The following is a 14,179-nucleotide window of genomic DNA, read 5'->3' as shown; positions in this document are numbered from 1 at the left end:
GATTGTGCAAATTAATGGTGTTTGTGCATGCTGAAATTATGGAGGTCTCGAGGGTGACATGTGTTCTGTTTCTATGGATGTGCCTCTAAAACACACAGTCCATTGGGAATGATTAGTGGATCACATGATCTAATATTCCCAACCTGGCTGACCAAAAAACTGCTGCATCCAACATATGAAATCAGTGTGGATTATTTATCATTAAACATGTGCGTCATCATGATATTCTAGAAACAACTAGTAATAAACAGAATGTACATGTGGGTTGTGTATAAATTAAACACATATACAGTATTTCTATCACTATAATAAACATGTTATTTTAATTGTTTGTTAGTGGTCCACTGTTGATCCAAACACAAATTACTTTATAATGACAAATGTGTTCTGGGAAAACTAGCAAAAAATCTAATTATTCATCTAATTATTTAAATTAAATTCACAATACGATTGGATAAGATATTTTGTCTGTGTCCATCAGTTTTTGCAATTTCCTTGGCAGTCCATTGCTGATCCCTAGTGGAAAAATCTCTACATTGCAGTCTGATTACGCTCTCCAGCTCTCTATAGGCCCCGCCCCCGAGTCGTATCTCGATCACACTGATTGGTTGGTTTGGGTAAAATTTCAGTCACTACAGCAGAGGTCACACGTGAGTCAAATCAAAGATCCTTTAAGGAAAGTCTCCGCACTCGGCGCCCATATTTGCAACGTCTCCAAACATCAATTTCAGTCACACTAGACCAAGTCCTATCTACTTGAATAGGAAAAGACAGTATCTCTAAAAATTTCTCTGTAAGTTCAAAATAAATTGAGATATTTTCGACAAAAAATTAAACTTGACATCAAATGTAGCATACATTTGATTTCTTAGCCTCAAATTGCGCTGAAAAGTGAATATTCCAAGTTGGTCAAGCTACTGCGCATGCGCAAATCAGTGCACAAAGCCCTCCCCAAGAGAATCGTCAGTTTTTAACGATTAATGATTGGCCCTTTGTATTGGAAGGCAGGACTTCCTTCGGCATTGCCCTTTTCACCATTCATAGTAATACAACTGCACCGTCTTGTTTGTTTTCTAGTCTTTAGCCCAATATGGACGCTGCCTGCTGTTGAAGTTGATAGAAATGTTTTATTTGTTTTCGTAGCAAAAAGAGATTTTATTTAAAAAATGGCGCTTGCTGAAGAAACGTGAAAGCGAACTATTTCCGAGATGCTATCTGCCATATCTTCACCAAGAGCTGTGACGTGTTTACAGAGGGTTGGTTTGGAAATAAATAATCAATCAAATCATATGTCAGACTCAGCAATAAGTTTATATGTAAAATAAAAATTAACAGCGTAATTCACTGTAGTAATTGAGTGTTTTATGCAAGGAGAATGCTATGCAAAGATAACTAGTTAGTGTTTATTTTATTTTTTCATTTTCAAATACCAATCTGATCTAATCATCTACTAAATATATGCTTTTAGACCTTAAAAATGACAATGTTAAGCATAGTTTATAAATAGTATAGAAGATACAGTTATTGTTGCTAACTAACTTAAATAAATAAATAAAATTAGTAATAGTATCTCAAACTAACAGTGCAAGAAATTTACTTTTTCACATTCGGCAGATGCTTTCATCCAAAGTGACTTAAAGGGATAGTTCACTTTAAAATGAAAAGTCTATTATCATTTTCTCATCCCCACGTTATTCTAAACCTGTATAAATGTTTTTTTTTATGATGAACACAAAAGAGGATATTTTGAGAAATTATGTTAAACACACAGCAGATAGTGACCATTGACTGGGAATAAAAAATATGATGGAATTTAATGGGTACTGTCAACTGTGTGCTTACCATCATTTATCAAACCTTTTTCTTCGTCATTTATCACAATACTTCCAAAATATTTTTTCCTATTATGGAAGTCAACGGAACACTGTTAAATTCTAATACATTAAAGGGTACAAACAATAACTTGCCAGTGTGATATTTTGGTGCCCTATATGGATACCGTGGTAATTTTTGTGCGTTAAGAAAAGTATTTTTTGCCTGTAAATGCACAAACCTTAAGATTTTGCGTTTGTTACTTTACAGATGTGGACTTATTACACAGCCCTCTTTAAAAACAAACCCCATCACAGGGTTCAGGGTAGAGCTTTGCATTACGCTGCCTACAGACTGCAATGTTTATCCCCAAAGACTTCCTCTACCCTCAGTGCTGTGCAACAGGCAAAAACCGCCTCTGAACCTGCAGACGAGGGTCCTCCATCTCCCCCCACCTGCTGCTGTATGAGTGGATGTCATAACTGCGTATGGATCGAGCATGCAGAGAAACTGCTGAAATACTACAGCGATGGTAGCGAGAGAGCTCTGGAGGCCATCGATGAGAACATACTTGATGACAGCTTGAAGGCTTATCTTAAAATGGAGATCAGGTTACTGAAGAAGCCTAAGTGAGAGTGGACATGAATGAGAGCTGAGCTGAAGCAACGCTTTGCAGAAGAAACAAAGACATTTGCACAGTTAGCACAATTTATATAAGACTATCAAAAATGTGTCCAGGTCATTTTTCATCCATTTATAATTGTAAAATATTATTTTCATAACATTACATTTAAGCAGGTTTTACTACAGTAATAAGATTATTTTTATTGCAAAATTATTATTTATTTATCATTCTAGTGCTGTTTTTATTTATTTGTTTTTATTATTATTTCATGCAATTATTCATTTTAAAATCAAAAAGTTGGCAGCTCAGTGGGTAGCACTTTTGCCTCACTGCAAGGTTCTGGTTCAAGGCCCGGCTCATTCGGGAGGTCTTTCTGTATGGAGTTTGCATGTTCTCTCGGTGTCAGCGTAGGTTTACACCAGGTACTCAGGTTTCCTCCCATCTGTTGTCCAAAAACATGCAGGTCAGGGGAATTGCAGATGTCAAATTGCCCTTTCCACCATGAAAATTGCCACAGATGTTGGAATGGCATTAAGAATAAATAAATAAAAATGAAAAGTCAGCAATGTTACAATAAAGAGAAGCTAATAACCATCATTGACTAAGAAATGTTAAACATGAATGCATTTCACTACCTATATTTGCTTAATTGTTAGGATTTTTTTTCTTTTGATGTTGGATAACATGACCTAGAGATGTCAGAAACTACTTGAGCATTTGTGTATTTTATTATTTTATTGTATTTTTTAGTGTTCTGTCTGTTTATACAGAATTTTTAAGATATTTCTTATCAGTGGTCTACAGGACAGACAGATGTCAGACTACACCCATAATAAGGCCTTGTAATCTAGAAAAGCATGATCTTAAAAATATTTACACCTATATATTTAGAATATAGAATTTATGTTGTAGATGTGAATTTATAAATGCTTTAAAGGTGGGTTGCATGATATCTGAAAGCCAATGTTGATATTTGAAATCAAACACGCCCCTACCCCAATAGAATCTGGACCTTTTTTGATCAATGTCGGTGTGTGTTTTGGTACTTGGCCTGACACCCTTTTCCAAAGTGTTTTTAAAGATCCAAAATCGAAACTGACCTGAATTGCAGTGTGTCATGTAGCTGTCCATCAATGTAAACAATGTGCAAAGTAGTTGAACCAAAAAGTCCACGATTAATAAAGTTATTGGTTTCTAAAGTAGGGAGTCGACTCTGAATCGCTGAAACGAGTCGTTATATGGATTGGATCTCCTGCATGACTTTTTCCACGTCACACAAACGCTTTCACGTCACACGAGATACTAATCTCCGCCTACAGCCTTGCCTGCGGAGAAACAAAAACTATGACCTGCCCACAGCTAGTTAGTGTGTAAACATCATATCACGCTGTGTTTTCAGTTTGTGTTGTTTTCACTACCAAAGGAGACTTTTTCAAGGAGGGATATACTAAACGTGTCTGGCTGTGAAGAATCAGTGGTTAAAATGTATTTTTAATGGAGGGATTTAGACATTTGGCAGTGAAAGATGCTTCAGTACCCACTTTATTTGGAACAACATGCTAACCACAAACTGTAAGTATGATTATAGCTACATACTTGCTTAAATGAGTGTAAAATGTCTATCATCATTTTTATTGCTTGGATTAATGATGAATAATATTGTTGTTTAAACTCTTAATATACTGTCAGAGAGTCACGTTAGCAAGCGGTTAACGTACCGCATGCTCACTTAGGGCTTTGCTATGACCGGGTTAGTTTACATAAATGCTTAAATGAGTGTAAAATGTTAGTTTCTATTGTCGTTTTTACTGCTTGGATTAATGATAAATGATATCGTTGTCAGAGAGTCACGTTAGCAAGCGGTTAACGCATGCTCACTTACGGTTTTGCTATGACCCTGTTAGTTTACATAAACGCTTAAATGAGTGTAAAATTGTTAGTTTCTATCATCTTTTTTATTGCTTGGATTAATGATGTCGTTGTTTAAACTCTTAATATACTGTCAGATAGTTACGTTAGCAAGCGGCTTATGCTGCACTTACGGTTTTGCTATGACCCTGTTAGATTACATAAAAGCTTAAATTAGTGTAAAATGTTAGTTTCTATCGTCGTTTTTATTGTTTGGATTAATGATGAATGATATGTATTGATGTTGATAATGTCTTCTCAGTAAATCATGTTAGCACTAATTGCTGGTCTGTGCCACTGATCTGTGGTCTGTGCAGAGACTCTGTCAGTTGACCAATCAGAGCAGAGTAGTCTACTGAAAGGTGGGGTTTAGGCAGACTGACTCGTTGAACAAATTGTCACACAAATTGTTTGGGGATCTCTGAGAAATAGGGTAATTTTAAATTAATAATTTAAGAAAATTACAGTTTTTTTACCTTGCATGCATTTAAACCTGTTGTCCGGAACTTATAATCAGGGATAGGACGCTTAAAATTGGCAGGGTTTCCCGCAGCACGTATCACTTCGGGTGGCCCACCTAAGCTGAATAGCATGGACGCGCTTCACACCGCGAGCGGGCACGCGCGCCACATGGCCGAAATGAGAGAAAGACATGGTCCGTCACTGTCTGGAGGATAACTAGCCTTTTGATAAAACATTTAATTCGTTTATAATCTAGTATGTGTTCATTTTCTGTCATAGTTTCTTCAAAATTGAGTTTTATTTGAGTGTTTTACATAAAAATAGTTTCATCATGATGCGTACGCCCCACCCTTTTGATTGCCACGCCCCCGGCCCCTCCAACCTGCACAACCCTACCACCTTAACTAACACATTTTCTGCGGGAAACCCTGATTGGAATCTTACTGGCTCTTTAAAAATCATGCACCCCGCCTTTAAAACATTTGTACAATGTCACTTTACCTATTTCGAAATATGTGCCATTTTGGTGGTGAAAAAAGTAATAAAAATAGTCATTTTTGCATTTACGCTTTCAGAAATCTGGTCAAAATGTGTATCCTAGCTGTCACTGGGGCAGTAGCCTTTAAAAAGTACAGCTTTGCACCTAAAGTGTTCATATAGTACCTCAAATTGGTAAGAAATATATGCATATCTGTACCTAATGCTACAAACCTTTTTAAAGGGTACTGCCCCGGTGACAGCTGAGATCCATTTTTTGATCATTTATAACAGTGTATTAAAGAATATCTTTAGATACAGGTCTATTAAACATGCAGTGGGGGTTAAAGGTTTGATTCCACTACTAAAAATCCTAATTTTCAATGTTTCAACTTTCTGGATCACGTTGTACCCTCAAAAGAAATTTACATAGAAATTAGTTCATGCCTATTTAACACTGATTTAACTGATCTCTAATCTTAATTAAGATATAAGGGTCATAATGTTCTGACTGATCGGCTCTGGTGGCATTAAAACCCACAGTGTGTGGCTCCAAATAAACATCAGGGTTGGTCTTGGCACTTGTATGAGCAGTTTCTATGACGACAGTCATCCTGATCTGTGTAGCTGTGAGTCAGCATTTGAGGGCTTGATGGCGCGTGCCAGTCTGAGGCCAGGCAGCAGGGTTATGATCCAGATGATTGAGGGATTTGAAATGAATGACGTGAATCATTGTTAAATATTTTGAGGATCAGACATACCGTGGAGGTCATTAATGATACATTTCAAGTGTGTAGATCTTCGAAAGACTTTTGGTTGTTTTGTGAACAAAAATAATACACAAATAATTTCAACATTATATTTATGTTAATATGACATAACATATTACGCAAATGAATCTTGCTTGTATTTCAACATGCTTCTTATCCGACATTAGAGCACAAAGACCCTAGTAACCCTGCTGCTTTCTGTCATTGATCAGGTTTCTCTATAAAGGCTTCATGTCTTATTAGTCACAGACAGCATGAGGGGTACGTGTTACCCCATGACCTTCAACTAAGACAAATTTTGACTTACAGATCGAATTACAATTAAGCGAACCCACTGATCCCTAAATCGCATTTTTAACAAATGTGTAATCCTTCCTGGTAAAGATTTAATATCATGTATCAGTAAGATACTGTAGTTCATTATACTTAATGCATTAACTAATGTTAACCTTTAGCAATACATTTTTTTTATTTTTGCATTTATATGAAATATAATTTACAATCTAATATGTTTAATTATTTAAATAGGCTTTGTAAATGAAAATTAACCAAATTTACATAATAATGTAGAACAAAGGACTCTTTGAATTTTACTTATCCTATATCCGATTATGTCAGGATCGTTTTGTGTTATGAAATAACTGACAACAAATCTCAGTAATAAATAATCTATTACTATAGCAATACAGATGGCGAGATACTTTGTTGTGTGAGTTAATCCTTATTACTAAACCTTATAAATAACTTCCAACCTGGTAGACTGTCACTTTAAAAAGGTCTTATATGTACCATAAGCTAAGATGTGTATACATTTGGTACCAATATGTACCTCTAAGGTACAAATATGAACTTGTACATGTACTATTTGGGTATAGCCCCTGTGACAGGTACATATTTTGACCATTTTTGTCTGACTGTGTGGAATATGTTGGCAGAGCTGGATCACCTGATGCTTGGGTTGAAGCTCATATGAGATAGACTGAAGTGAAAAATGCTATTCAGTTTCATAGGATAATATAACAGACCCTTATATATATATATATATATATATATATATATATATATATATATATATATATATATATATATATATATATATATATATATATATATATATATATATATATATATATATATATATATATATATATATATATACAGTGGGGCAAAAAAGTATTTAGTCAACCACCAATTGTGCAAGTTCTCCCACTTAAAAAGATGAGAGAGGCCTGTAATTTTCATCATAGGTACACTTCAACTATGAGAGACAAAATGAGGAAAAAATCCAGAAAATCACATTGTCTGATTTTTTAAGAATTTATTTGCAATTTATGGTGGAAAATAAGTATTTGGTCAATAACAAAAAAGCAAGATTTCTTTCTCTCACAGACCTGTAACTTCTTCTTTAAGAGGATCCTCTGTCCTCCACTTGTTACCTGTATTAATGGCACCTGTTTGAACTTGTTAGCAGTATAAAAGACACCTGTCCACAACCTAAAACAGTCAGAATGCAAACTCAACTATGGCCAAGACCAAAGAGCTGTCAAAGGACACCAGAAACAAAATTGTAGACCTGCACCAGGCTGGGAAGACTGAATCTGCAATAGGTAAGCAGCTTGGTGTGAAGAAATCAACTGTGAGAGCAATTATTAGAAAATGAAAGACATACAAGAACACTGATAATGTCCCTCGATCTGTGGCTCCACGCAAGATCTCATCCCGTAGGGTAAAAATTATCACCAGAATGGTGAGCAAAAATCCCAGAACCACATGGGGGAACCCAGTGAATGACCTGCAGAGAGCTGGGACCAAAGTAACAAAGGCTACCATCAGTAACACACTATGCAGCCAGGGACTCAATTCCTGCAGTGCCAGATGTGTCCACCTGCTTAAGCCAGTACATGTTCGGACCCGTCTGAAGTTTGCTAGAGAGCATTTGGATGATCCAGAAGAAGAGTGGGAGAATGTCATATGGTCAGATGAAACCAAAACATAACTTTTAGGTAGAAACTCAACTTCTTGTGTTTGGAGGAGAAAGATGCTGAGTTGCATTCAAAGAACACCATACCTACTGTGAAGCATGGGGGTGGAAACCTCATGCTTTGGGGCTGTTTTTCTGCAAAGGGACCAGGACAACTGATCCGAGTTAAGGAAAGAATGAATGGGGCCATGTATCGTGAGATTTTGACTCAAAACCTCCTTTCGTCAGCAAGGGCATTGAAGATGAAACGTGGCTGGATCTTTCAGTATGGCAGTGATCCCAAACATACCGCCCGGGCAAAGAAGGAGTGGTTTCATAAGAATAATTTCAAGGTCCTGGAGTGGCCTAGCCAGTCTCCAGATCTCAACCCCATAGAAAATCTTTGGAGGGAGTTGAAAATCTGAGTTGCCCAGCGACAGCCCTAAAACATCACTGCTCTAGAGGAGATCTGCATGGAGGAATGGGCCAAACTACCAGCAACAGTGTGTAAAAACCTTGTGGAGACTTACAGAAAACGTTTGATCTCTGTCATTGCCAACAAAGGGTATATAACAAAGTATTGACATAAACTTTTGTTATTGACCAAATACTTATTTTTCACCATGATTTGCAGGTAGATTCTTGGAGAGTCGGACAATGTGATTTTCTGGATTTTTTTTTCTCATTTTGTCTCTCGTGGTTGACGTGTGCCTTTGACAAAAATAACAGGCCTCTCTCATCTTTTTAATATATATATTTAGTATATATATACTACAACATTTGAAGTGGATAAAAACCTCTTATAAAAGTGGTCTTAAAATCAATTCCCAAAACCCATTATTGTCTTTGAAAGTTTGAATGAAATTTTTTTATTCACTTCAAATGTTGACTAGTAGTGTGTATGAATATTTCTACTGTATGATATCTGGTGTTAAATCAGCAAATCCCATCTAAATTCTAAAATTCATATTCTAGAAACATTTCTGGTTTTAGTTGTTTTTTTATTGTCTTTTGTATGATTTATAATTCTCTATAATGATGAAATGTTCAGAAAACACTAATTTCCAGTGCAGAAACTTATAATACAAAAACACTTCAATATTGAGAAACAGGCAACAAGAAATAGGCATTGAACATTATAACTAAATTATTATTTTTATTTATATAAAATATTCATTATTGATTATTTTAAATATTAAATATATGCATTATTACTATTATAAAGGGATAGTTTACTCAAAAATGAAGTTTGAGTTTCTTTATTCTGTTAATCACAGATATGTTATGTTGATAAATGATAAGCACACAGTTGTTGGAACCCATTTTAAAGTATTTGTTTTTATCAAATGTGTGCTTACCATTATTTATAAAAATACGTTTAACCAAATAAAGAAATTCATACAGGTTTAGAACAAATGATTATTATTTATTTAAAAATATCCTTTAATGTTGCGCAGAACTGCATTTTTATAACTACAAGTCACAGGTTTGTTAAATTTGTTATGAGATAATACATATATTTTTATACCAACTTTGTGTTAAATTGGGTTAAATTAACCTCAACGCCAAAATTAATGCCGATTTGACCCAACAATGGGATGAAACAACCCAGCATAGGTTAAATTACTAAGTTTGTCTCTTTTTGAGACTGACTTTAGAGTGTACTTTAGAAAAGTATAGTATTGACTTGGGTCGTGTGTAATAAGTTAGGGACGGTAATTCAATTCAATTTTATTTATATAGTGCTTTTCACAATTGTTTAACTTCACAATTGCGCTTATCACAATTCTGTATATTTAGGACTGTGCACATGTGGTTGTATTATTATGCATTGTTGCATTATTATGTTGCTAGCACCTAATCAATTTACAAGTATATTACTGTATGTTTTGTAAATACTACACAGTCAGAAAAAATAGTCTAAATATGTACCCCAAAGTACACCTTTGTACCTAAAGAGTTCATATACCAAAGAGTGCATATTAATACCTTAAATGTGCATATTACCAAATGTGTACATATCTGTACCTAATGGTACATATTATTAGTACGTATTTTGGTATGTATTTTGACTTTTTTTCTAACAGTGTATACAGATATTGTCTCCATCTGCATTTGAGGGAATGGAGGGAGGGAGCTTTGCTCTCTTAATCTTCTGAGAGGGGCAAAAGAGTATAAAAGACCCATCATCACTCATCCAATGCTCTTACAGGAAGCCCAGCCTGGATATCTACTCATCCACAGAAGACATAGTACTGAATCTGGACCCAGTCAGCAGCTTGTTAAACAATAAACCAGTAAGTAAAACCAGACAATATGAAATGTGTTGTTTAGTAAGAATTTTCTGCAGAATATTATAATTGACCAATAAGAATCAAGAACGTCAGTGAGCAGTGTAATAATTTAATATATCTCTAAAAAAAATCTGTTTCCTGATATATTGATTATTTGCATTTTGTTTGTTTATTCATATTTGGACAATTTGCCTATTATAGAGTGTAGGTGTTTAAGACAATCACACATGTCTTTTGCAGAAAGATGTTTCACAATGTTGTTTAAAGAGTAAACAGTCATGTTTGCCATTGAAATGAAACTGGCAATACTGTTTTTTTAACCTCTTGAGCTCTGGCTACGCCCTAGGACCCACCGGTGAGTCCGCGGGGAGGTCATAAAATTATTTTGTAAAGATCTATAAACTGTAAAGCACAAAACTAGTCATATATGATATTTTCGAAAGAGTAGAACCTCTGCTTTATTGCAAGTCCCATGATATTTGCTTTAATTTTACATTATAAAATTAAATAATGAAAATAATAAGGTCTAAATTAGTTCTTTCGCAACCACCCCCCCTTGCGAAAATCATATGAATAATGTTCATATTTCATATTTATAGCACACAAACTCACCAAACATATACAAATCACACATCAAATGAAAGCTCTCACTCTCAGGAATGTCACTGTGTACTTTATTTCACCGATCTTATACATTACAATGACATAACCAATAATAATTTTCAAAAGAATCACGAAAACTGAAATGACTTATGTAAACAAGCAAACGTTTGCATCATATTTCTGCGAGTCTAACGCCTCCTTTCGAATAAAGCTAAATAACTTTTGCTTAGAAGATGCTATCACCAAAATTCTTTTTTCTCCTGTTTATTGCCACCTAGTGGAATCAAAAGAGATTGTCGAAAGCGACATAGACCAAACATGTCCAGATTCTTAAATAAAAACTTAATTAAAAAAATAATAAAAATTTGAGTTTTTGTCAGTGTTTATCACAGTATTGTAAACAAATAAAATATAAAATATGCAATATTTTACCCATGTTTTAAAATTCAGAGAGTTTTCTGTCAAATGAGACCATTTGTATCAATTTATTCCAAAGTTTGCGAGTAGGGCTCTCTTTTAAATTCTGGTATGTCTAATTCTGTAAAAAATTCAAAATATGATGCAGAGCTGAAGAGGTTAAGAATATAGCTGAAGGTGACATTTTGACTCTTTTCTGTTTGCTCAGCAAGTTTGGTGTTATCCCGGCTTTAATAAGATTAACCCAAGCACGGATCGTCACCACTGAGATGAGGGACATTTATTAATCTAAGATCTGGATTACACAAAATGGGTCAACCCACCCGACACACACTGTCCATATAAACATTCAATTAGTGATTAGTATATAAAGACAGGAAATGACAGGGAAAGATGAAAACTTTGTGCACAGGTGTCAGTTTGACCTTGTGAATACCCCTTTGAAGCAGTTTGTGTAGTTAAATATTTGTCTGTATCTCCAGGTCATTACAGTGTCCAGTCCATTTTTACATACATCAGGAGGAGTAAATACTGTAAGATCAACACTGACCAGCAGCCATGAATCTTGAACTGCCCAAACCAGAGATCAAGTCAGCCACCCGTGTCACCGGTGGCCCTGCCACACCACGCAAAGGTCCACCCAAGTTCAAGCAGAGGCAGACTCGTCAGTTCAAGAGCAAGCCACCAAAGAAGGGTGTGCAGGGGTACGTTCAACAATGCCTTTAAAAACCCGATGAAATGTTTTATTGTTCATTTAGTATTTTGCACCCCTTAAAGGTCCATATGGTCAATTTAATAACAAGTTCAATTAATAAACAAGGTTTGTTATGTAAAACCATTAAAGGGTTTAAGGAATGTGATCATAACATTTTATAGATTTAGTTTTTTATGAAAATGCAATACATTTTTATTAACAGATACTTACATGTATCCAAAAATGAAATGTTTTACTTAGAACTTTACTTTTTAACTTTTCATATTAAAACCATATAATGAATATAGCCTAATGTATGATCCGAAATATGTATTTATTTGTTTTACAGTTTTGGAGATGACATTCCTGGCATGGAAGGTTTAGGCACTGGTAAGTATCTGCGTTTTCCCCCATTTGTTTTGCCATGTACATTTTGTTGACTATTTATTCTAAGCTGTCCTTGTCTTAAATGATTAGTCTGATAAGGATAATATGCTAGACAAGCCTCTCACACTACGCATCATTCAAAATCCTATATGACATCAGTGAGATTTGAAAGCCATGCGCTACCTGCTTAGATAACCCTTGTATGTAGATGATTGTATGATATACCTTGCCTGAATGTATGTTTTTGCCCTTAGACATCACTGTCATTTGCCCCTGGGAGGCTTTCAACCATCTGGAGCTTCACGAGTTGGCTCAATATGGCATCATCTGAGTCCTTCACCTTCCCATCATCCTCTGTACAGTTTAGAGATTTCCTGTCATTGTGGTCCAAACTTCATGTCTCCATCACGGCCATTGGCTCCAAGTGGACTGTTCCTATTTTCATAAAAAATTGCAACGTTTATAAAAATGGAAAAAGAAAAATTCACAAAAAGTGATCTGAATATCCATCCTTTAAGTTTCTGTTGTTTCTAACAGTCTCTGTTTACAGGTAGATATACATTTGCTCTCGTCTCTTCTTTCCCCATCATCTCTTCTCTGTTTTTCATGTGGAACACAAAAAAGTACAAAAAAGATAGCCTTCGAGTGAGTTTAAACAAGCCACATGCCCGTGAAATGTCATGCTTCTCATTTCACGTGCCTCAGTGTTGATCACAGAGTTCTTAAAAAAGATGAGATAATGAACATAGTTTATATTTAAGTAGGGGCAGAAATTAGACCCTGGACCAGTGGTCTCCAACATAGTGCCCACGGGCACCAAGTTGCCCGTACAGAGTCTGTGAGTCGCCGCCAAAGCACATTCTATTAATAGCCTCAATTTTAATATTTATTTATTACATATTTTTTGTTAAAGCTTGGCTTCTTTTATGTATGTTAACATTTTAAACAATGATTGTTAAATAAATGATAAATAAATGATGATGAACATGAAATAAAATCAACAAGTAAAACAAAAAAGGTTTGAGTAGACTATATTAAAAATGTAGACCACCAGATAATTTTATCCCTTGTGGCAGCCCTTGCTCACAAAAAGGTCAGAGACCCCTGCTTTGGACTGAATGAAACACTTTTATTGATTTGTGGCTAATATTCTTGGATTCAATAGGTGACTGTGTTGGGCTGTCATGTCTTGTATCATATTTATCATTGTTTCATCAGTGATCATTTTGTGTTATTTTATCTTTCATCATCATTCATCATTATGTTATTATTATGTCATATGTCATCTATGTAATGTCATTATTTTATTTACATTTGTTTATTTTATTGTATTACTCCTTTTGCTTTTTTCATTATTTCTAGTACTTCTTTCATAGATTTATGTTTAATTGTCAAGTCAGTAATCTGTTTCTAAACTTTCTTTTTATTATGTCAAGCGTGAGGATTTGTTCATTTTTTCTTTGTGTTTGATGCGCACATCAATATGTTTGACACACTATTTTGGTCTCATTTCATCCATCCATTAATCTGTCCATCCATATACAATTACAGTGTATAATATATGATTCTGACATCATAATATATGTATAATGATCTATATATATATATAATTATAAATAAACCCTTTACATGTATTAAGATTGAAAGATTGTGTTTTTTTGCGGTCTAGAGGTGATATTCTGGAACATTTTTGTTTTAGACTGCTCACACATATCACATGTATCATGTTTAAAGCTTGACTATTGAAAACATCAGTAACTGAAATAAAGG

The 14,179-nt window shown here is 34.8% G+C and overlaps 2 protein-coding genes across 2 annotated transcripts; both read left to right on the top strand.

Annotated features, from left to right (window-relative positions):
• The first annotated feature begins 1,022 nt into the window (after nt 1-1,022).
• oxld1 (oxidoreductase-like domain containing 1) lies at nt 1,023-3,031 on the top strand. The gene is made up of 2 exons (XM_055176972.2): nt 1,023-1,256; nt 2,083-3,031. The coding sequence occupies exons 1-2, from the start codon at nt 1,209-1,211 to the stop codon at nt 2,443-2,445; spliced, it is 411 nt and encodes a 136-aa protein (XP_055032947.2). The 5' UTR covers nt 1,023-1,208; the 3' UTR covers nt 2,446-3,031.
• Nucleotides 3,032-3,174: 143 nt separating this feature from the next.
• On the top strand, nt 3,175-13,125 carry pde6gb (phosphodiesterase 6G, cGMP-specific, rod, gamma, paralog b). Its single transcript, XM_055177189.2, has 5 exons — nt 3,175-4,009; nt 10,102-10,311; nt 11,811-12,032; nt 12,372-12,412; nt 12,664-13,125. The coding sequence occupies exons 3-5, from the start codon at nt 11,887-11,889 to the stop codon at nt 12,738-12,740; spliced, it is 264 nt and encodes an 87-aa protein (XP_055033164.1). The 5' UTR covers nt 3,175-4,009; nt 10,102-10,311; nt 11,811-11,886; the 3' UTR covers nt 12,741-13,125.
• Nucleotides 13,126-14,179: the final 1,054 nt, after the last annotated feature.

Source organism: Misgurnus anguillicaudatus, chromosome 4 (genome assembly GCF_027580225.2).
Source record: "Misgurnus anguillicaudatus chromosome 4, ASM2758022v2, whole genome shotgun sequence".
NCBI lineage: Eukaryota > Metazoa > Chordata > Actinopteri > Cypriniformes > Cobitidae > Misgurnus > Misgurnus anguillicaudatus.
This window is presented reverse-complemented; position numbering and strand designations above follow the sequence as displayed.